Below are 26,884 nucleotides of genomic sequence, written 5' to 3'. Positions count from 1 at the left end.
TCCCTACCCTGAAAATTTCAGGAGTGTACGTGGTTCAGGAAAATAATATCTAAGTTCCCACTGAGCATGCGCAATACTCAGTAAGGAAGGCTGCTTCCGGGCTGTACTATCTGTCATTACACGGGATCCCCCAGCATGCAAGCCCTGCCGCCGATGCCAGGGAAACCAGATGCTAACAGGAGGATGTTCGCGGGGTGATCCTCAGCCGCTGACAGGGTAAGTTGAACTGCTGCTGCTCCAGTTCTGCCTACGGACCTGCTGGCCTGTTCTACTGCTCTTCACTGCTCCCGCCTGCAGTTCAACCATACGACAGGCCTCAAACAGGCCCCCCAGCCATGCCATCAGGACTGCTGCAGAGCTTCCATCGCAGCAGCTCCGGCGGGACCCTTTTCAGGTCAACAAAACATCACAGTACCGAGGGAGGATGAACACAGCCAGAAGGCTGTCAGGAGACTGCAGTGTCGGTCTGACGGCAAGGACATCTGCCGTCCCCCCACCCTCCAACCCAGCTCATCAAGCCACAAGCACACAGAGGTCCCTCCAGCCATGCCACCTGCCAGCAGTTCACTGTTGCAGTACCTGGACTCTCTGCCACAGCACCAGGTCTCTTTTTCTCTCCGCAGCTCCGCTCACACAGCTCTCGGATGACCACGCTAGTCCTTCTCTACTATGCTACATGTCTGCTCTATGCATCTTAACTGTATGTTTTGCCTACTCTATAGTGAGTGCCACTCTATGTATATGACTATGTGTCCACTATACTGTACCACCACCAACCTGTATGTGCCAAATATAATTCCGGGTACAACCCCAGCTGTACTTGGCAAAATACATGATTCTGATTTCTGAAAATATAAAATGACCTGACTGTTTTGCTTTTTTATTTTATTTTTTTTTCATTGTAAGTGGTAAAAAACTTAGTGATTGTTATATGCAAATGAGGCAGTGGAAAGTAGCTCTGGCACTCCTGAAAAGTACACAAAGCAAAAAAACTTTACCTAGATGTGCAAACACTCCTGATAGCAAACAGAGTAGCATAAAAGGGGTGGAAGAGCGGAATGAACCAGATTTGACCTCACACTGATATGGTTGCTGTGCAGCTTCAGAATGAAATGGAAATCTAACCCCTTACAAGTAAAAATAATGTTGCAGCTCTCTGCTCGAAAATAGGCGGAAATGGCCGATCTCAGTTGGGTCCACTTTACTGCGCAGGAGACTTGCGCCTGCGCAGTAGAGCGGACCCGAATGGGATTGACTATTTCCGCCTATTTCCAAGCGGAGAGCCGATACTGCGCCTGCGCTGAAGCCGGGAAGGTAAATATTTACATGCCCACTGTTTAGTGGGCTGCAGCGAGACCACCGCGGAACACAGGAGGGCGGGGGAAGCCTCGATAGGATCCAGAGGCTTCCCCCTACCGAGGTGAGTACCCCCCAGGGGCATTTTTTTAACGCCACAGATCCCCCTTAACACCTCCCGCCCGGGCACTATTGTCACCCAGCGAGCTCTTTAACCCTATCCCCCCCCTCAGAAGCTTCAAAGATGCTTTGCCGGCAGGGGCGCCGCATAAAGCGAACCAAGCGGCCGTTTGGGGCCTCAAGATCGTAGGGGCCTCGGCGGCTCAGTGACGTCGGCGTGACGTCACTGTTTCCCCGCAGCCCCGCGGGGCTGGCAGAGCAGAGCAGGGCAGGGCAGGGCTACGGGAAGATGGCCGCCGCCGAAGCCCTGCTCTGGAGACTATTTATATGCCTCCAGTACAGGGCTTCGGGTGGCCATCTTCCCGTAGCCCTGATTCAATCAGCGCGGGAGATTGGAGGAGGGAGGGAGCTCCGTGGGAACTGCGCGCCTGAGGAGCCGGCCACCGGCCAGGAGAGGAGACGGGGAGAGAAGACTTCTGCCAGTGCCACTGCCAGGTGAGTAAATTCTTTTCTTTTTGCAGCTCTGAAAATGTGGCCCTAATTGTGTTTGATTTCTGCTGAACTGTTCCCTAATTGTGTTTGATTTCTGCTGAACTGTTCCCTGATTGTGTTTGATTTCTGCTGAACTGTTCCCTATTTGTGTTTGATTTCTGCTGAACTGTTCCCTAATTGTGTTTGATTTCTGCTGAGAATGTGCCCTAATTGTGTTTGATATCTGCTCTCTGCTGAACTGTCCACTAATTGTGTTTGATTTCTGCTGAACTGTGCCCTAATTGCGTTCGATTTCTGCTGAACTGTGCCCTAATTGCGTTCGATTTCTGCTGAACTGTGCCCTAATTGTGTTTTATTTCTGCTGAAAATGTGCCCTAATTGTGTTTGATTTCTGCTGAACTGTGCCCTTATTGTGTTTGATTTCTGCTGAACTGTTCCCTAATTGTGTTTGATTTCTGCTGAAAATGTGGCCCTAATTGCGTTTGATATCTGCTGAAAATGTGCCCTAATTGCGTTTGATTTCTGCTGAACTGTGCCCAAATTGCGTTTGATTTCTGCTGAAAATGTGCCCTAATTGCGTTTGATATCTGCTGAAAATGTGCCCTACTTGCGTTTGATTTCTGCTGAACTGTGCCCTAATTGCGTTTGATTTCGGCTGAACTGTGCCCTAATTGCGTTTGATTTCTGCTGAAAATGTGCCCAAATTGCGTTTGATTTCTGCTGAAAATGTGCCCTAATTGCGTTTGATTTCTGCTGAAAATGTGCCCAAATTGCGTTTGATTTCTGCTAAAATGTGCCCAAATTGCATATGATTTCTGCTGAAAATGTGCCCTAATTGTGTTTGAATTCTGCTGAAATGTGCCCAAATTGCGTTTGATTTCTGCTGAATGTGGCCCTAATTGCGTTTGATTTCTGCTGAAAATGTGCCCAAATTGCGTTTGATTTCTGCTGAAAATGTGCCCTAATTGCGTTTGATTTCTGCTGAAAATGTGCCCAAATTGCGTTTGATTTCTGCTAAAATGTGCCCAAATTGCGTTTGAATTCTGCTGAAATGTGCCCAAATTGCGTTTGATTTCTGCTGAATGTGGCCCTAATTGCGTTTGATTTCTGCTGAAATGTGGCCCAAATTCTGTTTGTTTTCTGTTGAAATGTTGAACAAATTGCGTTTCTTTTCTGCTGAAATGTTGCACAAATTTTATTTTCTGGTGTCTGGGGTAACTGTTGCTGCATTTATTATTTAATGGTCATAGTTGGCTATATTTGCTGTGCTACGGTTAAGCTCCGCCCATACAATGTCATGGCCAAATCCATCTGCGCGTGCCTCAATCACCCCCACATCCATTTTCCCCGCAAACAGCCCCGCCCCAATCCGCCCTCCAGCTCCACCCACATGGCATGGTCACGCCCACTTATGCAGGATAGCCACACCCATTTTTCGCCTTGGGGCCACAAAAACCTTAGCTGCACCCCTGTTTGCCGGGGCTCAGAAAAAATTCCAGAGACGGGACTTGTCACTGGCTGCAGGCAAATTGCTCGGGGTGCCTGCCTCCGCTGCAGGGGGCTTCGGACAAGGATGGAGAGGTCGACGGGGAGCTCTGGGGGACTCCTTATTAAAGAAGACCCCCAGATGCAGCGGTGGAAGATGGTGGTGGATGTTCTACAGATGCACACACGTGTCCTAGGGGGGCAAGGCAGCAGTGCTGTAGGACAGCACCACAGGGTACAACCTAACTCCCTATCACCAGTGATATGGGAGCATCGCTCAGGCTTTCACCTGAGTTATGCTCACCAACGAGAGGGAGAGAGAGCTGCCCAATGGCAGCTCAGGAAACCCTGAAGGAACGCCCGCGGCAGGCATTTTGAACAGGGAATCCCTCTCCCCTGTGTTTACCTCTGAGTAAGCAACAAATCTTGTCGCTGATCTCGGGGGGGGGCTATAGCGCAGCGGTGAGAGGGCAGAGAGGGGCAGTTAGGGGACACAGAGGCATGTCATGAGGCGAGAACATTCCTCTGTGTCCCATCGGCCCTCCCACGAACCGCCTCGGGTTCTCTTTAAGCTGAATATTCACCTCGAGAGGAAGGTAGATGGAGGGGTCGTCGGGGATCTTAAAGATCCAATGTGATGGGCGTTGTGGCTGGGCATTCCGAAACACTGTTTGCGTGATCGCTCGCCTGTACCCACATCGCAAGATGGCAGAGTTGATCGATCGTCGCTCAAAAATCGCAGGTCAGAAAAAACGTTTAGCCGGTACAGGCCTTTATAAGGTTTTGTCATCTAATAGACAGTCCAGGATCGCTGCATAGCTCATCATCTCCAGAGTCCTCCATCCTAAACCTACATATACAGTATAAACTAGAATAAATTGTTTTGACTATCAATTTACTGTGAATACAGAAGCAGAGCCGGGACAAGGTCCCCCAGTACCCAAGGCTGAGACACCAAAGTGCGCCCCCCACCCCTCCCACCTCAGCTGTCACACACGTATTGCTATTAGACTAAGAGCGCCACAGGGCCCACAACCTCCCCAACACCTTACTATCTAGTTATCTGGCTTGCAGTCACTGCTATGTATCCCCTTTTCTTATTTATTTCTGCTTCAAACACAATTAGGAATGACAGCTGACAGTTGAATTGTGCGCCCCCTCCTACACTGCGCCCTGAGGCTGGAAACTCTCCAGCCTATGCCTCGGCCCGGCCCTGTACAGAAGAATCCCTTTATAGTAAACTCCAGGGGATCAGGAAAAGTGGTTTACTATATCAGAAGTTTACTATAGCAGAAATAGTTTTATTAATGCCCTGGTACATTCTCTGCTGCACAGGAGCAACTCTGTCCTCCTATTGGAAGTACAGTACAAGCACTTGTCCTAGAAATATCCCAGCATGCCCTGGTACATTCTCTGCTGCACAGGAGCACCTCTGTCCTCCCATTGGAGGTACAGTACAAGCACTTGTCCTAGAAATTACCCAGCATGTCCTGGTACATTCTCTGCTGCACAGGAGCAACTCTGTCCTCCTATTGGAAGTACAGTACAAGCACTTGTCCTAGAAATTACCCAGCATGCCCTGGTGCATTCTCTGCTGCACAGGAGCAGCTCTGTCCTCCCATTGGAGGTACAGTACAAGCACTTGTCCTAGAAATTACCCAGCATGTCCTGGTACATTCCCTGCTGCACAGGAGCAACTCTGTCCTCCCATTGGAGGTACAGTACAAGCACTTGTCCTAGAAATTACCCAGCATGTCCTGGTACATTCTCTGCTGCACAGGAGCACCTCTGTCCTCCCATTGGAGGTACAGTACAAGCACTTGTCCTAGAAATTACCCAGCATGTCCTGGTACATTCTCTGCTGCACAGGAGCACCTCTGTCCTCCCATTGGAGCTACAGTACAAGCACTTGTCCTAGAAATTACCCAGCATGCCCTGGTGCATTCTCTGCTGCACAGGAGCAGCTCTGTCCTCCCATTGGAGGTACAGTACAAGCACTTGTCCTAGAAATTACCCAGCATGTCCTGGTACATTCTCTGCTGCACAGGAGCACCTCTGTCCTCCCATTGGAGCTACAGTACAAGCACTTGTCCTAGAAATTACCCAGCATGCCCTGGTGCATTCTCTGCTGCACAGGAGCAGCTCTGTCCTCCCATTGGAGGTACAGTACAAGCACTTGTCCTAGATATATCCCAGCATGCCCTGGTACATTCTATGCTGCACAGGAGCAGCTCTGTCCTCCCATCGGAGGTACAGTACAGGCACTTGTACATTTGGTGGACTACAAGGTTAAGTATACCATAGGTCTGCATAGCCAGGCTGGACAAATCACTAATACAGTATCTCTGTTCTGTTTTGTGAATGGCTCCGATACCTCTGCAGGCGGGACTTAGCACTCTCCTCTCCCCTCTCCTTAGTTTTGCAGCGAGTAGGCCCACTCTGCATTACAAGGGAAAGTAGCCTGTACTGAGCTGCACACACTACTAGGAGCGCCATCGCTAATAAGGGAACAGATACCCGGGATTGCATACAGTCCTGAGAGAGGACTGCGACTATACTTTTATTGGTGATTGCAAAGTGGAAGTGGGGACGCTGCATCCCTTATGTTTACATTATTCCTCATTCTGCCCAGGCTGCTTATTTGTACAGTACTGTATATCCAGCGCTGAGGCCAGTGGCTGGATAGTGTAATGGTTAAGGGCTCTGCCTCTGACACAGGAGACCTGGGTTCAAATCCCGGCTCTGCCTGTTCAGTACGCCAGCACCTATTTCAGTAAGGAGTTTCTTGGGCAAGTCTCCTTAACACTGCTACTGCCTACTGAGTGCGCTCTAGTGGCTGCCTCGCAAGGCGCTTTGAGTCCGACAGGAGAAAGGCGCTATACAAATACTGCCATTAATATCATTATTATTATTATTCTTGTCTTACAGATGTTATCAGGCATCAACTCACCTGCAACCAGCCTGAAGAGAGCAGTCGAGCATGGGTGTCACACTGGCATATGACGCATGCTCCGCCCACTGTCATATGACGCATGCTCCGCCCAGTCATATGACGAATGCCCCGCCCACTGTTTACAATATCCAGCGTCATGTAGGGACCAAAAAACATGTTTACTATAATAGAAGTTTTATTATATCAGTTTACTATACATGGTGTTGCTCCCATAGACTTATAATAAAGATTGGCCGGGAACTGGAGAGGTAGTTTACTATACCCAAATGTTTACTATATCAGAGTTTATTATAACGAGCCTATACTGTACAAGTGCCCCGTTCTCCAGAATCCATGAAGGTTCACACTGGCGTTAGGACATGCCGGTAAGGGACACCATGCTGCCGTTGCCATGGAGTTGTTTCCTGCAGCAGTGCTGTGGCGTTATGGATGCCTGTGAGATGACAAGAAGATGCTGCAGGTCGGGTCTGATGAAGGCTGTGCCAATGACTGCAGCACACTGAATGTGTGAAGGGCACGGTTGAACCCGTGTGTGCATTTTCGCTGGCATACCCCCTTTTGTCACACAATCACAGAAAGATCCCTACAGTACTCATCTATATGTATAGCAATTTTTTTTCTTCAACTTCCTTTTCAGTGTTCCTGGAAGCGTCGGCCGGTGTTGGCAGGACGGCTCACATAACCTCCCGCCTGATCTCAGGCTACGCCTGCACGAGTTGGTTTCTGTTTCACACACATATGTACATGGGAGGGGTTTCCTTCTGTTATAAACATATTCTGCTGCACGGCAAGAAACTGATCCCGGACTGTGAGATCTCCACTTATGGCTGGTGAGTTACAACATCAATAAAGTCTACCTGAGAGGTCTGATCCTCCCCACCTGAGTGTAGATGTACAGAAGGATAGGGAGGCATTGTCACTTGCTGTGTCTCCAGATAGTCACTGTAGCTGCAGAAGTGTTTATCTTTATGACAATGTCAACACCTGTATCTTGTATGACAGCGGGAGTCTTCATGGCCCTATTTTACAGTGACCAGATGCAGAGGCGTAGCTATGGGTGGGGATGGGGAAGATATATGTCCCTGGGCGCAGCACTGTGAGGGCGCTCAGCACACCCTGTGCACCCCCACGTGCATGAGAGGCCGGCTTGCCCTGCCCAAAGTGCCCCTGCTTCTCTCCTTCCCTCTGCAGAGGAGTGCAGAAGCATACCTCCCAACTTTTTGAAATGAGAAAGAGGGAAACTTAAGTCACGCCCCTGCCACACCCCTAATCACGCCCCCAGCACACCCCGAGTCATGCATACCATAAAAATTTCATAAGAAAAATATGTTGTTTTATAATTCAAACCACACTGGTCCTTTCTATCCTGGCTCACTTTCCTTCAAATTATTTTAAAATTAGTAATATATCAATTTAAAGGATGGGAATAAAGTTTAGAGTCAATCACACTCATTTTTTTAGTAGATAAATATACCGTATATATTTTCATAGAAAGCAGGACATAGTCCTGAAAGAGGGAAAATGAGGGAGAAAGAGGGACAGAGGGACTGTCCCTCCGAAAGAGGGACAGTTGGGAGCTATGCAGAAGCGTCAGCAGCAGAAAAAGCGGCACACATCTGGCTATCTATAGGGGGGGACATCTGGCTATAAAGGGGGGGCACACCTGGCTATCTATAGGGGGAATATTTGGCTATCTAAAAGGGGACACTCCTGGCTATGTAAAGGGGGGCATATTTGGCTATCTGAACAGGGGGAAGGGTGACACATATGGCTTTCTAAACATTTGTCTCCACCCATGACCACGACCACATTCTGATGTGTGGCCACACCAATTTGTCCAGAGGGGGGCGCAAAAACTGTCTGTGTCCCCAGGTGCTGAAAACCCTAGCTACGCCTCTGACCATATGTCCCAGAATTAGGGTTTCCTGCCAAAGGCACAAATATGTCCCAGGTAATATTCCAGGTACAATGCTTACAGCGGACCAGAACTCAGAACTACCTATCTGCTTTAGAAAATACACAACAGCATAATAACCTTTAAAGAAAAACATTTCTTTGTTACACAGCAGATACAAATCCTGCAATAAATCTGCAGTGTGTCTACTTTCTGCTTTCATGGAAGCAGACATATTAACATCATGTGCTTTCAAATCAGGCTCTCTGCCATGGCAGTCAGGTGACAAAGGGGAGAAAACAAATTACACTTGTGATCAGATACAGATAAGAGGGAATAAGACAGGCTAAACTCTCTAAATACATACAGGGTGGATTTCTCTCTGTTTTACTTCTGTCCTGTGCAATAGTTCACTTTAAAGGGAACCTGTAAGGAGAAATAAGGTAAAAGTTACTTACCTCAGTAGAAGGGAGCCTCTAGAATATACAGGGGCTTCCAGAATCATCATCGATCCCAGCATTCCTGCACAAGAGCCGTCTAAACATATAAGACAAGCATTTGATGTATTTGTTCTTCCTTCCAATTACCCTTTAAGGCACGTACACACGCCGTATTTTTACAAGCGACGGGTCTGTCAGACCCTCGCGGCGGATCAGTCAAAAACAGTCTTATCAGTCTGCCGACAGCTTGTACACATGTGCTACTGTCGGCAGAACGACAGCTCCGTGGGAAGATCTGACAGACCCGTCGCTTGTAAAAACACGGCGTGTGTATGCGCCTTTAGACTAGGACCACATCTATTTAAAATTTTCATGTGATTTCAAACAATGTGAAATCGCATGTAATGCTTTTTTATGGTGACGGGCACGTTCGCTTGGAATGGTGTGATTTTTCTATCGCCGTGGTGAGCCTTTTTCCATTTTTGGGATAAATCCGCCCGCACCTTTTCCCTCCTTGATGCCTATCACACATGGTTGATTGCGGTTACCTTGCGCGATGGTCAGAACGACAGTTTTCGGACTGTACAGACACGATGTTCAGCCATAGCCAAGCACCGTGCTCTGTTCTACAGAGCGGGGAGGAGTGGCGACAGTGGCATCCTGCAGAAGGGGGTAAAAAGGACACAGCACTCATATGTGGCAGATCACTCAACAACATCGAGAGGCAGCTGTACACACTATAGATTCTCATTCGAGATGGCTGAAAACGATCTTCTTGGCTCAAGATCAGGCAGCCGTCGTGCGAGGTTGTGTGAGCGGATCTACGCAAATGAAAGTCCTATTTATCCCAGGGTGTCCGGGAGATCGGTAAGCAAGAACACAATGGGGCATATTCGCTAAATACTGGCATGCGCAATCAGCACTACTTATGCCAAGTGTGTAGTATAACCAAGTAATGTGCGCGTTGCTAGTGTAACACACGCCACACAACTGGCATAAGGAACAGTAAAATTGCTGTGTGCTTCCAACTCATGGACGTTTTACCACAAGTTAGAGAATATACGCCATGCCCATTTTTCACTCGTTCATTCGTGCCATTTAATGACCCGGTGTGGAGCAATAATCTGGAGGCACCAAATTCTAGTTTCGCTCAGGGCGTTGTGAAACCTGAGGCTGGCACTGCTCGGGGGCGTACATTTAAAAGCGCTGCACGTTTATTTGGGCATGAGATATTGTGGATAGAGCGCAATATTGGTCATTTTACTGGTATTCCACTATCACCTGTTATCAATAGTAGAATATTGGTAATGTTACTGATATTCTATTATCAGACTGTCTCATTCTATCCTCACACTAACCTCCCCACCCATGCCTAACACTATTCTACCCACAAATATGCCTAACACTATCGCTATTTCCACTACAGAGTTTACACAGTAGCCAAACTTCACCACCACCACTTCCTCTGTCTCCAACGCTGCCATTTCTGCTATCTAACGAGGGTCCGCCTACACAAAAGCAATAATCCACCACTAACAAACTAACTCCGGTGCTTACATTACCAGCTGTGTAATATCAGACCTTAAAATTGGTGCCTAATCTATTTTCATGCTATTCATAGTTAAAGGACAATTGTAACATTGTAAAAGAAAAAACGTTAGATACCCACCTAAGAGGAGGGAGGGTTTGGACCTCTTAGAGACTTCCTGTTCCTCTCTACATCCCCTTGTTCCTCTACCAGGCCCTCGTTCCATCATTTGACTTTAATGTTGAAGAGACCATCAGGTCTCCTCAGAAGGCTTCTGAAATACCAGGGTCGCCAAGTACTTCTGCAGACGAGGTGCTCCTTTCTGCACATAAGTGAGCGCGGACTTACGAGTGGCGTACGTATTTACGTGTCGCCAGTGAGCTGGGCGCTGGGAGAGCCAAATGACGGCTCTCTCTGCTGCCACAAAACGCCTCGGCAGAGGTAAATACTATTCCTCCTTTGAGTTGTCGCAACTAGGAGGGAGATGTAATTCCAGGTCCAGCAACCACTGGAGCCCCGAATTACCCTTACGTGCCCCGCGCAGCACAGCATTGCTGCTATAGGACGTCTGGTTCCGGCGCTAAGTGCTGAAACCACCTGCTTCGCACGAGTGAGCAGTACGGACCTGCTTGTCTTTGGAAGTACTGGGAGACCAGAGTCCTTCCGAGGAGACCCAAAGAAGCAGCCAAAGGATATGAACAGGGGCCCGGCTATGGAATAAGAGGACACAGAGAGGAACGGGAAGACTCTATGGGATCCAGAGCCTTACATCTTCTTAGGTCACTTGTTTTACAACACTACAGTTGTCCTTTAAAATGAAACAACATTCCTGGAACTGAATTGTAGGATACAAGCTTTGTGATTCAGTATCTGTTTTATATATCTGGGAACAGTGTATGGCTGCGGCCTGTTTATGAAAACACTTGTCCCGTAACTGAATAATTCAGGCATTGCCCATGCATTGCAGGTGGTGGACACTTTGTGGACCTCAAACGGGAGAGCCTGATACAACGGATGTCTCTGGTGGATCCTGTTCTAGATGCTCTTCTGCAAGAAAGTCTTCTGATGCAGGAACAGTATGACATAGTGCGGAGCCAACCCACCACCCAGGAGAAGATGAGGCAGCTGTACAGCTATGTGAGAGGATGGGGGACACGTGACAAGGACCGATTCCTAAATATACTACAGGAACATAATGGACCTCTCATTAGGGACCTGCAAGACAATTAGAGTGACGCTAGACAAGAGAGTCAGCTCTTCAGCCATTTGTACAACTGCCCACCTAAGACCACCATACCTCAAGGCACACATAGAGAGACGTCTATCACTGCACAGATATACGATGTAACCTCTGTGACATTCCATACATGGCTTTTTCTACATGAAACACACATAGAAAAAATAAGTATTGTGTTGTTCCTCAGTCTTCATTATACCTTGTCTATATGAGCAAGATTGATTAAAAGCCATCAATATCTTTACAAAATAAAAAATTACCTGAATTTTTTCCCCTTTTTATTTTTTTCTCCACTGCATGTGGTAAAAAAAAAACCTCAGTGATTGTTGTATGCAAATGAGGCAGTGGACTGCAGCTTTGGCTCTCCTGAAAAGTAAATAGAAGCCAAACACTTGTATGCGGACGTGCAAACAATCCTGATAGCAAGAGAATAGTTTAAAAGCTATTTATTTCATTTTATTTCTTTTTATTGGGAGCTGAATGAACTAGATTTTACCTCACACTGATATGGTTACTGTGCAAAAATAAAAGCATGCAAGACACCAGGAAAGTTCTACATACCAAAGCTACTACACATACAGTTAATTATCTTTTGACTGTACAGAAAAATCTTGTTATAGTAAACTTAGGTATAGTAAACATTCAGGTATAGTAAACTACCTCTCCAGGTCCTGGCCAATCTCCATGATAAGTCTAGGTATAGTAAACTCGAATATAGTAAAACTTCTGTCATAGTGAACATGTTTTTTGGCCCCTACATGACGCTGACTCTGGATATAGTAAACAGTGGGCGGGGCATGCATCATATGTCAGTGGGCGGGGCGTGCATCATATGTCAGTAGGCGGTGCATGCGTCATATGTCAGTGGGCGGGGCATGCATCACATGTCAGTGGGTGGGGCATGCGTCACATGTCAGTGGGTGGGGCATGCGTCACATGTCAGTGTGACACCCATGGTCAGCTGCTCTCTTCAGGCTGGTTGCAGGTGAGTTGATGTCTGTTAACATTTGCAAGACAAGAAGAATGGCACCAGCGCTGGATACACAGTACTGTTACTATACAAATAAGCAGCCTGGGGAAAATGAGGAATAATGTGAACATAAACAAAAGAGAATGCAGTTTTACCACTTTCACTTTGCAACCACTGATAGAAGCATTGTCACAGCCCTCCCATGGGATAGTACGCACTCCCGGATATCTTTTCCCTTGTTAGCGATGATGCTGCTGGTAGCGTGTGGCGTCCAGTACAGGCTACTTTCACTTGTAGTGCAGATCAGGGCGGCCCACTCGCTGCAAAACTAAGGAGAGTGGAGAGGAGAGTGCTAAGTCCTGCAGCAATTGCAGCAGAGAATGTACCAGGGCATGCTGGGCCATTTTTACGACAATTTCTGATATAGTAAACTTCTGATATACCGGTACATAGTACACCGCTTTCTCTGCTCCCTTGGAGTTTACTATAACGGGATTATACTGTATTTCCACGTCAGGTTTGCTTTACTAAAATTTGACAGTCCTCAGGACAAAAACCATATAAGGCCTCTTGCACAATACAGTACATGCCATTCTGATTTTTTTTATACAATCCAATTTTTGATTCCGATTAAAAATCATAGCAGCATGCAGTACTTTTTTTTAATCGGAGTAAAAAATCGGATCGTGTAAAAATATCGGAATTGCATGTAGTGTGCAAGAGGCCTAAAGGTGGCCACACGTAAGATACAGTTTTTCATATTTCCTTTTAACTTCCTGTTTCTTGCTCCATTGGGAGGAATCTGGGTGGGTAATATTACACAGTGCTAGGTGTTCCTGAACTCTTTATTATCAGTAAGGATGAGCGAGATTAATTTCACTCCAAGCAAAATCGTCTCAAAATGTGTAATGGGGAAGGGGGCATAGACAGGGTTAATTGACCTAGGCTGCCATCCCTTACCAATGAACTCCACATTGCTCACCATCTTTCCCACAATTCCCCCTTTATGGCGGAAGTTCAGGTTTAGAAGGAGGAAGTGTGGAGAAGATGGAGAGCGACCTGGAGCGCATGAGCAAGAGGCGGCTTGAGTGAGAGAACTGCCACTGGGTGGCCTGTACACACGTGATCTGCGATAATTTCACTTTACACAAAATTGATCTGGCTCACCCGTAATTATGACGTCATCTACTCCATACTGCTGTCAAGTTAGCAGACATAATGTTTACTAAAAACAAAAACTCAACTTGCCTGCAGAATGTAGCAAACGTTCTACTGGGACTACCTTCACTCTCCTTCAGATGAGGAACAGGAAAAACAAGAAATCTGTCATCTACAAGTGTTAATGGACCACTATCGCAAATAAGTAGGCAGTTAAAATCTGACTAAATCGACAGGTTTTGGGATAGTCCATCTCTTCATGGGGGATTCGCAGGGTTTTCTTTGTTTTTAACAGCATTTCCTGAACAGCAGTTGCAAAGTCTAACTGACAAAAGAGTGTGCAAGTGATTAGGGAGGCTGGCTGGTATCTTACTATTTAGGCCCCATTCACACTTAGAAGCGCAAAACGCCGGCGATTTTTGCCGGCGTATTGCGGGAGTGATTTCTCCGCTATCGTGTTTAGCGCTTCTATAGCACTGAAACGTGACCGCCTGGAAATGGTGCAGATTACGCGTTTGCAATTTGGGGCGATTTGCGCCAATTAGCGCAAATCGCCCAAGAACAAGCCCATAGGGTTTTATTACACTAGCGCTTTCAGAAGCGCTGCCGTTTGAGCGTTTTGCCGAAATCACTGGCAAAATGCTCTAGTGTGAATGGAGCCTCAGGCAGTTAAACTGCTGTTCAGGAAATGCTGTTGAAAACAAACAACACCCTGAGAATCCCCCATGAGGAGATGGACTGGCCCAAAACCTTTTGATACTGTCACTTAAAACTTACTCTCTGCTCTAAAAGATAAGTAACATCATAATCTTTAAAGGATTCCTGTCTTAGCGCATGCAAAAATGTAAAAACTATGTAGTGCGCATAGTGCTCCCGGCCATGCAATCAGGACGTGTGATGCCAGGCAGCGCCTGCACAGTCCGCACCGACCTGAAAGTAAGATTGGGGGATCGTTACACAGTAACGGAGGGGAACAGAGGAGAAGGGGGGAATCAGTGAGCATGAGAGCCCACTACGCAATGCCTGCTCCCCCGCTTTTAAATTTTTGTATGCACTAAGGTAGCAACATTTCTTTGTTACAGCTCATACAAATCCTGCAATAAATATGCAGTGGGTATACCTCCTGCTTTCATGAAAGCAGACATATTGTTAACGTCCTGCGTTTCCAATTTATCTGCTTTGCTGTGGCAGAGGAGATTCCTGAGCTGACACAGCTGCAGTTGTGATTAGGCACAGATGAGGGGGAATCAGACAGGCTAAACTCTCTAAATACACACAGGGTGCATTTCCCTCTGTTTTCCTTCTGACCTGTGCAAGAGTTCAGCTCCACTGCCTACTAAACGTGCCCTTTGAGTTACCATTATTTAGCATTAAGAGAAACTCCGACCAAGAATTGAACTTTATTCCAATCAGTAGCTGATACCCCCTTTTACATGAGAAATCTATTCCTTTTCACAAACAGACCATCAGGGGGCGCTGTATGACTGATATTGTGGTGAAACCTCTCCCACAGGAAACTTTGAGGACTGTGGTACTCCTGGCAGATTCCTGTCTGTGAACCTTGTTACATTGTGGCAAATAGCTGTTTACAGCTGTTTCCAACTGCCCAAAACCATGCAGCAGCTACATAACCTGCCCACAGTAAAATGTTCACTGGAGTTTCTTATTACATGTTCTAAAATAACATCAGTGTTCAGTGAGTCCAACCGACAACATGTTACATAGACATTCCCTGTGATTAGAAAGACTCAGATGTCACGTGATCCCTCTCCCTACACAGACCTGTCAGTGTACGTCAGCGGCTAGGCTTCTTCACATTGGCCAGCTGTTACCCGGGTTACACACTCTCACATATGGCCGGTGTAATGTCTGATTGCGCTGCCCGGAAGCTCCCCTCCACATTGAGTAGCACGCATGCTCAGTGTAAAGTAAATGATGCTGGTGGAGATAAAATACGAAATATCTCCGCTCCCACACCTCTTACACTCCCCAAATTTTCAGGGTAGGGAAGAGACCCCCCGAACGACCTCTATGCCAAATTGCAGCCCCCGAGCCCCGCTGGTTCAGGAGATAGATTAGAGAAACCTATCTAGGGACCCAGTGGGTCTCGGGGGCTGCAATTTGGCATATAGGTTGTTCGGGGGGTCTCTTCCCTACCCTGAAAATTTGGGGAGTGTAAAAGGTGTGGGAGCGGAGATATTTAGTATTTTATCTCCAGCCGCATCATTCTATAGGAAATGTGGCCGCACAATCTCCTACTGCGCATGCGGGGCAGCGCAATAGTGTTGTCCGGATCATGAACGATTCGGATCTTTGATCCGAATCTATTTTATGAGTCGATAATCCGAATCATCAAAATGAGTGATTCGGATCGCAAAAGGGGCGGGGCCAGGAGCGACACGCCCCCTCTCAGCGTGCAGCGGGGTCCTGGAAGCAGAGCAGAGATAGATCGCTCTGTTGGAGTGGAAGCAGCCTTGCAGGGAGACAGGTAGATGAGAGAGAGGGGACATGGGTGCCACTGCCAGATATGTGTAGAGCACACATACTGGCCATAATGTGCTGCCCATTATAGGCTGGCTGTTCCGTAGTGCTGCACAGTGAACACATGGGAAGCTTTTGGCTCAGCACAGCTCAGTAACTTTGCAGACAGTGTGATTGAAAGGCAATATAATCCTCCTGCACTCAGCACTAAACAGCTGCACTTATCTTCTGGGAATGTTTTCTTTCACTGTGCGACCTTTTCTTTCAAAGTGTACAGATGAACATATAGGTGAAATATATGTAAAGCATGTGATTTGCAGCATGTGGGTATTACGTGCAAACATTTCTGCTCGTCCCTCCTCCCTTCTCTGTCAACTACCTGCCCTCTGTCCATCTTCTCCCCTTCTCTGTGTGTCCACTCCCTCCCCGTCTCCTGTCCACAGACCTGTCCTGCTGTTCATTTCACCCCCGAATGCTTCCGGTAGTAAAATGATCCGAGATTCGGATCAAAGATCCGGATCTCTTCAATGATCCGATTCGAATCATCCGGATCATTGAAAAGATCCGAACTTCCCATCTCTACAGCGCAAATCCACAGGCAGCGTAATCAGACACAACACCGGCTGGACGCCCTTTTATTGGCTAGCAGCTACACGGGTTACACAAACCCGCCCTCTCATTGGCCAGCGGTTACCCGCGGTACACAAACTCGCCCTTTCATTGGCCAGCGGCTACCCGGGATACTCGTACACGCACGTGGCCAGCAGGGCTCCTTCTCATTGGCCAGCGGCTACTCGTACACGCACGTGGCCGGCAGGGCTGCTTCTCATTGGCCAGCGGTTACCCGGGTTACGTACACCCGCCCTCTCATTGGCCGCTGCGTGTTTGGCGGGATCCCTGAAGCGCCGTTTCCTGTGAGCGGAGAGACGATGCAGCGGCAGTCGCGGCTGAAGCGGGAGCTCCTCCTCCTCAGCACGGAGCCGCCGGCGGGGGTGAGCTGCTGGCAGGCCGGGGAGCGGACGGACGAGCTGCGGGCTCAGGTGGTGGGGGCGGCCGGCTCGCCGTACGAGGGCGGGGTGTTCAGCCTGGAGGTCACCGTGCCGGAGCGCTATCCCTTCGAGCCGCCCCGGCTGCGCTTCCTCACCCCCATCTACCACCCCAACATCGACTCCGCCGGCCGCATCTGCCTGGACATCCTCAAGCTGCCGCCAGGGGGCGCCTGGAGACCCGCCCTGAGCCTGTCCTCTGTGCTCACCTCTGTGCAGCTGCTGATGAGTGAGCCCAACCCGGAGGACCCCCTCATGGCTGACATCGCACAAGAGTACAAGTATGAGCCGACCGCCTACAGCGCCACCGCGCGGAGCTGGACGCAGAAGCATGCGGTGCCCCGCCCATCAACCCAGGGACCCGCTCAGGAGGAGCCGCAGCGGAGCAAACTGCAGGGCCCCGCCCAGGAGGAGCCACAGTTGAACAAAACCAAGGGGCACGCCCAGGAGGAGCCACAGCTGAATAAACCCCAGGTGCACGCCCAGGAGGAGCCGCACCCAGCCAAGAAGCCCTGCAGGGAGGAGGATGTCACCAGAGGGCTGAGTGACTAGCTGTTTCAGTGAAGCATCATTGGGTGCGCTGGACAAGTTTCTGAAGTTATGGTGACATCAAAGAATTGGTTAAACTTTCCGATGATGTCACAAGATAACTTTAATTGACTTTCTGAAATGATGGTGACATCACAGAGAAAGGAGTGGAGGATTGGCACTTTCTAGTGATTATAATGTCACAAGGTGGGCTGAATGACTCACTATCGGTGGTGGGCTGAAGGACTCACTGTATCGTTGGTAACGTTGGGAGGGCTGGATTATTTTCTGAAGTTGTGGCGATGTTGCAAAACACATGCTGCTGATGTCACAGGATGGCTTGAAATAATGGTGACATCAAAGAGCTGAGTACATGTGTGGGTGATGTCACAGGAATGGAGGGTCCTCACTCTAGTGATTGCGATGTCAGAAGATGGCCTCAGTGATTGCATAAGTGATGGTGACAAAGGTGGCTGAAATACCTGGAGCAGCTGTATGTTTTTTTTTTTTCTTTCCGCAGTGACTGCGATGTCATAGGTCTGACTATACATGTTGACTACGTCACTGGGTGAGCTGGATTATGTCTCCAAGCAATGATGCTGCTGTAGAAACTGGATAACAGTAAAAGGATGCCAAGTCACTTTTTGCATTGATGGATTTGTCACAGCTGGCTCCATAGGCTGGTGACCTCAGAAGGCTGGCTGACTTGTTACAGTAACAGCTGAATGACTTGGTGCATTGATGGTGACCTCACATGATGATGTCACGGGGAGGCTGGAGGACTTTTTGAAGTGATATGGATGCGATTCCTCAACTCTGACTTGGCCAGTTTCCACTTTATCTGGCTGTAAGGGCCCGTTTCCACTGTTGCGACACGATTTCGCCGGCATCCCGACGCTTGTAAAAAATGCATGCGGATGCGTTTCCGCATGCGGTTTTACCCGCGATTTCGCATGGCAGGGTGCCATGCGAAATTAACCATGACTCTGCCAGGGCAAAATAACATTGAAAAAGGTGCGAAATCGCACGCGAATCGCGGGTAAAAACGCATGCGTTTTTCCTATTAAATACATTAGCGCCGATTCGCATGGATTCCCGACGCAGGCGAATTCTGTGGGTCCCGTCGTGCAGATTTGGCCCGCCGCCAAATCGCTCCCGCACGCCGCACATATGGAAACAGCCCCGGCCACTTCAATGTACCAAGCGAATCCGCATGTCGGCGCCGCATGCGGATTCGCTATGGTGGAAACGAGCCCTAATACTGAGGACATGAGAAGATTGCATAAGATGTCAGATTGTTTTGCACGGTTCTGTGCTGATGTCACATAAGTATGGTGTGTAATGTCGGGGGTTACTGTGTATGTAGGTGTTAGGCCCGGTTCACACTGGACAGATCAATAACTGATCTGTTTACAAACTGATCTAGTTTTTATTGGGCACCAGGTTTTGATCCGTGACCCTCCTTTCCGTTAGTGGTCGATCAACGCGTCTGCCCCTCGGAACTTATCGCAGCCTCTCCTACTTGCAGTCAGCTAGATGGAACATGCAATATGGATTCATTCTAACGTAGCAATGTGAACGGAGCATATTGATTAACATAGGATCCATTCACCTCTGTTAGAATCGGTCCACTTAGTTGTGCTAAACTGACCATTTGTAGTGCCAGTGTAAACCTGGCTTTACCCGAGGCCAATTTGAATGACTTCTAGTTTTACAGAGCGTATTTGGACTCCTTTTGGTACTGGTTTCAGGGGACCCAGCAGGCAACCTCATAGGGTAATTCCACTAATGTGATTGGGTGGACAGCTCCTTCTCCAACTGCTACATTTCAGAGAGGTTGTAGTACATTACGCCCACACTATTCAGCCCATGACAATGCTTTGTGGTGTAGAGGATGCTGTGATTGGAGAAATGCTCCCTATGAGGTTTCCTGCTGGGTACCCTAAACTAGCATCCCCATTTTTCCACATATACAGGACTGAGGTGTGAAGACTGTACTTATATTTTACTGCATTTTTCTAAATCCCTCGTTCAGGCAGAATTTTTTTTCTCTTTACAGTTACATATCAGAAATACAGCTATAAAAAAAATTTTGCATTTAAACTTGTATTGCAAAATCCTCCTTCCTTTTTAAATTTATGGTAAAAAAAAAAAAAAAGTCTGAAGCCAGAAAAAATACCTCTTTTTTTTTTTTTATTGGCCAGTCCTCTTCAGCATTAAGAACATAGCTGAAACGCTGCACCCCCGTAGCAGAAGGAGGTATTTATACCCCCAAAATTCTGGGGCAAAATTCCATGACTTTCCAGGTCGTGGATTTTGCTGCCCGGGGGAAGCAGCGCTTCGCGCTGCAGTTCTGCCTCCAGTCCTGTCAATCCCCGCCCCTCTCAGTGAAAGAAGACGGAGGGGAGAGGCGGAGATTGACTCGAGCAGAGGCAGAGCTACTGCGCAAAGCTCTGCCTCTTCCAGGAAGCGATCTTAGAATTTTGGGTATAAATACATTGTTCTGCCGCGGGAATGCGGTATGTCAGCTATGATCTTAATGCTGAAGAGGACTGGCCAATAAAGAGTTATTTTTCCTGGCTTTAGACTCTCTTTAAAAAGTTTAGGCCACATGTTTATGGTGACCCTATGCAACAGCCTGCCACTCCCTAACACTTGCCTTCCCTCTGCAGGGGAGGGGAGGGACAGCGAGGATAGTGAATCTGACCTATCAGCTGCTCCTGTGCACCAGGCCCGGCATTTGCTAGAGCTCAGCATGTGAATTGGAGAGGCAGCCTCACCCCTATTGAATTACATCTGAGCACTGACATTTGTTGCCACCAAGTAATACACTTGTGGGGTCTCAAGCCCTGCCATCAGGGTCCATGAAATTGCAGCCAAAAGGTGCCCGTGGTCGGAATGCTGAAATTCCTGACCACCGCTCTGTTCAGCCAATCAGTGGCATGTAATATCATGGAGAGCCGGGACCACCTGATCCACCAATACCACGCTTCCCTAGTAACTGCCACCAGCTTTTCCACTGTGAGTAATTAGGGCGTCGATGGTCAATGAGATGCAAGGAACTCTAGCTTGCATGCAAACTGAATGCAGCCTTTGAATTGGTCCAATTCTAATTGGAAGGAATGCATTTGATTAGGCCAGTTCTAAGCTGCAAACTATTTCATGCAAGCCGGTATTGTTAGCATCCCAATAACTATCCCTACTAGAGAGATCTGGCTTCAGCTTCAAGGGAACCCGAGGTGAGAAGGATATGGAGGCTGCCATATTTATTTCCTTTTAAACAATTCCAGTTGCCTGGCAGTCCCCCTGATCCTCTGCCTCTAATGCTTTTAGCCATAGCCCCTGAACAAGCATGCAGCAGATCAGGTACTCTGACTCGGGTTTTACTGAAATAGCCATATGCTTGTTCCAGGGTTTTGACTAATGGCCCATATTCACGGGCTACTTTTTGTCCTGTCGCCAGCACACGGGAGCGTGTGCGCGACAGGTTCGGCGACAGCTCGTCACCAGCTCCCTCCGCGTACACACGCGAAAGAAGGATTACTGAAGCAACTAAAGCTGTCGCCGGCGTTCCTCCCCCTTGCCGGAAGTGCTGTGGATTTCCTGTTATGTTGCTGTCGCTAGTTCGCATACTCACGCGGACTAGTGACAGTTGCGGCGGCAACTGTCGCCGGGCGATTGACCGCGCCAATCGCCTGGCTACAGCAGCAACGAGCGACGGTGCGGGGCGTGCGCCCGTGTTGCGCCTCATACTCACGGGCATCCTGTCGCCCGTGAGTATGGGCCATTAGACATTACTTATGCCATAAGATCAACAGGGCTGCCAGGCAACTGGTATTTTTTTAAAAGGAAACAAATATGGCAGCCTCCATATCCCTCACCTCGAGTTCCCTTTAAATGATACCTGAGTTGAATGTTATATTAAAAACAGACACTATACTAGGGTGTAGGGAGGAGTGGTGACCAGGGATAGGCTTCCGAGTAGCAATCTACTCGAATTCGTAATTCTAATGAAGATTAATTACTGTGGCTGCGAGATGGGGGGGGGGTTAACTTCCCCAGAAGTCCGTGTATCTCCTATGAGTGTCATTGCTTGTCATACGTGACGTATGTGACACGTTCCACCACTCACTACCCCACTTCCAAGGCTGACGGGCGGTAGCGAGTGGTGAAATGCGTCCCATAGGTTGTGTATAACAGCAATGAAAGGCATAGGATCCACCGACTTCTGGGTAAGTTAACACCCCCCTCCCCATCCCGCATTCACAGGTGCAGTAATTCATTAGAATTCCAAAATCCCATCCCTGGTGGTGACTCTTACTGCACCTCCAGCGTCCTCCCTACATTATTTTGCAAATGCCCCCCCCCCCCCAATCTCTGCTCGTAGGTCGGCGCCCTTTGACCCGGACATACATCGGTGTTCTCCCCAGAATTTTTTATACAGCCGGGTGGCATGAAAAAGTAGCCGGTGAGGCGAGATGATAGAATGCAGAGCTGGTGCTCCTCTGCACAACTCCGCTTATAGTAAAGGAGGAGGTGAGCCGATGACAGCCAGGTGGTCACCAAAACTAGCCAGGTGTAGCACCCAGCTAAAAGAGCCTAGGGAGAACACTGTACATGCTGCCCATGCGCCAGGTCTGTGGAGTAGGTACAAAAACCATCTGTTTATGAAACCTCCGACTTCAGGTACCCAAAACCGCAGCCCTGGCAGGTCTATGGAGTGGGAACAAAAATCATCCGACTCCTCAGTTTATGAAAACTCAGAATCCACAGCCCTGGCATGCAAAGTATGCCAGGTCGGCACCATGTGACTGCACTCCCTGCTCATGCGCATGTAAGGGCACAAGTGGGGTAGTGCAGTCGCAAGGTGCTGACCTGGCATACCGCACATGCGCAGCATGTATGTCTGTGTCAATGGGTGCCGACCTATGGGCAGGGAATAGGGACATTTGCAGATGAATGGGTATGCTGGCACATGGGAGGTGCAGTAAGAACCACCAACCCCCCACCCTAAAATAGTGTCCATTTTTAATATAACAATCAACTCGGGTATCCTTTAAATTGCAATTGATCTGACCTCTTTATATCACCTCTAATGCACTACTGCAGGGGCTGTAGGTGGTCAAGATACTGTAGTCAGTCTGTGTGCAAAGCAAGTCTACTTAACACCTTGCAACCTAAACTTTGCATCATTATAGAGTAATGCAACAACTAAAACTTTTTGCAAAACAATTTTAAATGCTACTTTTCTCTGAAATGGAACTTTAAATAATAATTTGCTTGATCTAGGACTTAAAACACTACTGGCTTTACTTATATCATATGACTATAAATACTCTATGAAGCGCTGCAGAAGATGTCAGCGCTATATAAATAATATCACAGCACATCCATGGTACCTCCTGTGTGCAGTATTGAGGGTGACTGGAAAAACCTAAAAAGCAAAACTTCGCTCGTCAGAGAAGTGGTAGCTGCGGAAGAGAATGACACCATCTGCTAATCTGATTAACAACGGTGCCGGCCAATTGATTTGGTATCTAGTGGATTTCATTTGCTAACACAGCTTTCACTTTCTGGATCAGAGAAAAGAATGTTTCACTCCTGCTGACATTCTGTCTTGTTGGTGACTAGGGATGGTCAATGACCTGCAAATACTTCTGTGTATATGCAAATTTATACATCTTGAAAATGGACGAGTGAAATCCTGCAGCAGCAGCATGTGATTGGTCGGTTTTCAAACTGCATAAAAATTTGCATCAACTTGGATTTGTTTGCGCTCTTTTTTTGACCGTTTTTGTTGACAATAGAGCAATTTCCCAGATTGGTGAAGATATTACACGAGTAGGAACAGAGAAAACTGAAGAAAAACTTGTGCACTTGAATCAGTTCCCTCAAAATGTCCGATCGGATGTGATGGAAAATCTAGGTGGGGAAGGAGAGGCGGTAGATCTGCGATTCTTCTGTATTGCAGCAGTTGTACTGAGGTGTTGGGCCATCCCCGTGCGCACCTAGCCTTTCCCAGAAAGTCAGCAATAACACCTTTACATTATCAGTAAATACAGTTAAAGCGGAAAATGATCATTTCTTCCTGTGATACAATGACAGCAGCCATGTTGTTTGTAAACTTTACAAACAGGCATGCTTATCTGCAACTTCTGTGAAAAAAACTAATTTACCCCCCCCCCTCCCCTCTGCCTCTGAAATCAATGGCTAGTAATACCTCCGCCCTCCTCCTGCCCAGACTGAGCTCCCATGAGCCCTTGCTACTGCCAAGGCTCTCTGAAAAACTGTGGGCAAGGCTTGTTTAGTTTATGGGGATTTGAGTATTTAAACAAAAACAAAAAAGTATTTGGCTTGAGGAATGCCATATAAACAATAGGAAACTAACACAATTATGCAATGAGTAAAAGTTCATCTAGGATCCACTTTAAGCCTGGTACACACTTTCAATTATGATTGGTCAATCACTGACCAATTTTACCACGTACATGTAGTATGAAGGTTTACCTACACAATTTGCTCATAACATTCAATATAAGTTGATCCTCATACTACACAGAGGTGGTAAAATTGGTCAGTGATAGGCCAATCATAATTGAAAGTGTGTACCAGGCTTAAAGAGAGACTGAAGTGAACAAAAATTGCTATTTTTACCTCGTAGTTCGCTTCAGTAGTCTCAGTAGATGTAAACCGTCGTATCCAGAGCTAAAATGAGGGCTTTAGACCCCCCAATCCCCGGGGGACAATCCGGGCAGCACTTCCTGAAAGAGGCAGAGCTTTCTGCTGTAGCTCTGCCTCTACTGATGCCAATTGCCACGGATCTCCGCCCCTCTCAGTCCTCCTTCACAGGGAGAGGCGGAGATCCGCACGGTGATTGACGTCAGTAGAGGCAGAGCTACAGCTCAAAGCTCTGCCTCCCCGGGCAGCAGAATCCACGACCAAGAAAGTTGTGGGATTTTGCTCCGGGATTTGGGGGTATAAACCTCTCGTTTTGGCTCGGGGATGCAGCGGCTTACCTCTACTGAGACTCCCGAAGTGAACTACGAGGTAAAAATAGCAATTTTTGTTGGCTTCAGTCTCTTTAAGCCTGCTGAAATATCCATGCTCTGCCAGCATTGCTCTCCTTACTGTAATCTTATGTTTTTGTCGTATTATAGCATGACTTGTTTGTATGACTTTTTTAGTTGGCAGATTCCACAAACCATTTTTCTCGCATTATTCCATTTGCTTTCGTTTTACTGGCATGTTCTTTTTAATGACTGTTAATAAAAATTAAATTGTAGAAGTAAAAAATGAGCACTTGGTTCATTTTCACCGCAAAGTGGCTTTTTAAAGTGAACCTTAAGCCTGTTAAAAAATGAGATGAACTCACCTGGGGCTTCCCTCAGCCCCCTGCAGCCGATCGGTGCCCTCGCAGCTCTGGTCCGTAGGCCAGTAGGTCGCAAAAGCAGCATAGGGGGTGATATACAGGCTGGGAACGCGAACAATCACTCGCGTTCCCATGCCTGTCGGCCGGTGACGGCCAAACCAGAAGTGTTCGCCGGCGGGTCCAGAGGCATCGGACCGGAACTGCGAGGGCACCGATCGGCTGCAGGGGGCTGAGGGAAGCCCCAGGTGAGTTCATCTCATTTTTTTTTGAACAGGCTTAAGGTTTACTTTAACGCAACACTGTTATAGAAACCCAAGTACATAGTGTACATGTTCCCAGGTATCTTCCTCTAAAGCAGAACTGTAATTTTGCAAAAAACAGTTTCAATTACCTGGGGCTTCCCGAAGCCCCCAGCATCCGTCCTGTCCTGCTCGATCCTCCATTCTCTCGCCGCCAGCTAGTTTCATTACCGTCGACTTGTAAGTTGACCGTAACTGCGCCTGCGTAGCTTTTTTTCTCGTTCCTGCCCATTATTAGTGCAGGACGCTATTGCGGGCTTCTACCAGCCCCCTGCAGCTGTCCTGAACCCACTCTGGTCCTCATCGATCCTCTGTTCCCCCGTGCAGGAAGCTATTGTGGTCGGGAATTCGAAAAAGGATACACGTTGCCAGGGCTGGGCAGGCGCAGTGGCCTGTCGAGTCAGCAAAAACAAAACTAACACGTGGCAGGGGAACGGAGGATCGGTGAGTGACGGCACGAGCACAGAGCGGCTGCAGGGGGCTGGTAAAAACCTCAGGTAAGTGAAACTTTTTTTTTCCCCCTCTTCCTTCTTTCTTGCCTGTAGGTTTTCTTTAACCACTTGCATACTTGGTGACTCTGGCCCTTTAAAGTGAACCAGAGACAAAGCACCCTCATGTATTTACCATATATATAAATGGGAACATTAGAGAAAACACCTACCCTGCTGTCTATTTCTACTTCACTACTCAGTCTGCTTGTTATCAGCCTGATAAAATCCCGACTGAGCATTCAGTCTGGCTTTGCTATAATGACTCAGCTATAATGATTCCTGTGCAGAGCCAGCAGGGGGCAGGCTTGGGCTTGAAAAGACACCAGAGAACACAGACTGAGCTATAAATATTCCTGAGCAAAGCCAGACTGAATGCTCAGTTGGGGATTTTATCAGGGCTGGTAACAAGCGGGCTGAGCAGTGGGGGATGAAACAGAGAGCAGGGTAGGTGTTTTCTCTAATGTCCCCATTGATATATATGGTAAAATACATGAGGGTACTTCGTCTCTGGTTCACTTTAAAGGATATTGAGTAAATTCCAAAAATCTAACTTTACTTACCTGTAGCTGATTACAGCCCCCAGAGGTCACGTGTCCCTCGCTGCAGCTCCAATCTTCGCTCTGGATCTGCTCTGCTAGCAGGTTCTGTGGTATCCCTGACTCCCAGCAGGTCGGCATCTTCTGTGCGGAGGAACGCACCTACGTCATCGGGAGTGTACTGCATCTGCATGCTCCCAGTGACGGCGCACACCTTTGCATGTGCAGAAAATCAGGGGCCCCAGACCTCTCTCACTGGCCGGGGCCCCAAGGCCAACATGCGATACCTGGAGGGGAGTGCAGGTGGGCCTGGACCTCTCACACCCAGGCTCTGGACCTCTCACATCCAGAAAACCCACCAACACTGCCTCCATACTGAATGCTAAATTCACCACACACAAGCAATAGAACACAGCAGTACATGCATCCAGCTACATTTAAGTGGTCAGCAGGTGCTTGTCAGCCAATCAGGATGCACTATCATACACCCTTTACCTGCCATACCACATCTAGCAGCCATTAGCATTCAGGTGGGATGCTTCAGTTGGACGCCATCGCAAG

General features: G+C 47.9%; 2 protein-coding genes across 2 annotated transcripts in view; both read left to right on the top strand.

The window, feature by feature from the left end:
• The window catches only part of LOC137525957 (apoptosis-associated speck-like protein containing a CARD), a 48,911-nt gene extending 37,210 nt beyond the window's left edge, over positions 1–11,701 (top strand). Inside the window, exons 6-7 of the mRNA XM_068247166.1 lie at positions 10,422–10,503; positions 11,176–11,701. Of these exons, the coding sequence (XP_068103267.1) occupies positions 10,422–10,503; positions 11,176–11,438 (345 nt within the window). The 3' untranslated portion in view covers positions 11,439–11,701. The remainder of the gene's footprint in view (positions 1–10,421; positions 10,504–11,175) is intronic.
• A 5,204-nt stretch (positions 11,702–16,905) lies between these two features.
• Positions 16,906–24,885, top strand: UBE2T (ubiquitin conjugating enzyme E2 T). The gene has a single exon (XM_068243753.1). It carries the CDS (start codon positions 16,984–16,986, stop codon positions 17,650–17,652), a length of 669 nt encoding a protein of 222 aa, XP_068099854.1. The 5' UTR covers positions 16,906–16,983; the 3' UTR covers positions 17,653–24,885.
• The last annotated feature ends 1,999 nt before the right edge of the window (positions 24,886–26,884 follow it).

This window comes from Hyperolius riggenbachi, chromosome 7 (assembly GCF_040937935.1).
Source record: "Hyperolius riggenbachi isolate aHypRig1 chromosome 7, aHypRig1.pri, whole genome shotgun sequence".
Taxonomy (NCBI): Eukaryota; Metazoa; Chordata; class Amphibia; order Anura; family Hyperoliidae; genus Hyperolius; species Hyperolius riggenbachi.
This window is presented reverse-complemented; position numbering and strand designations above follow the sequence as displayed.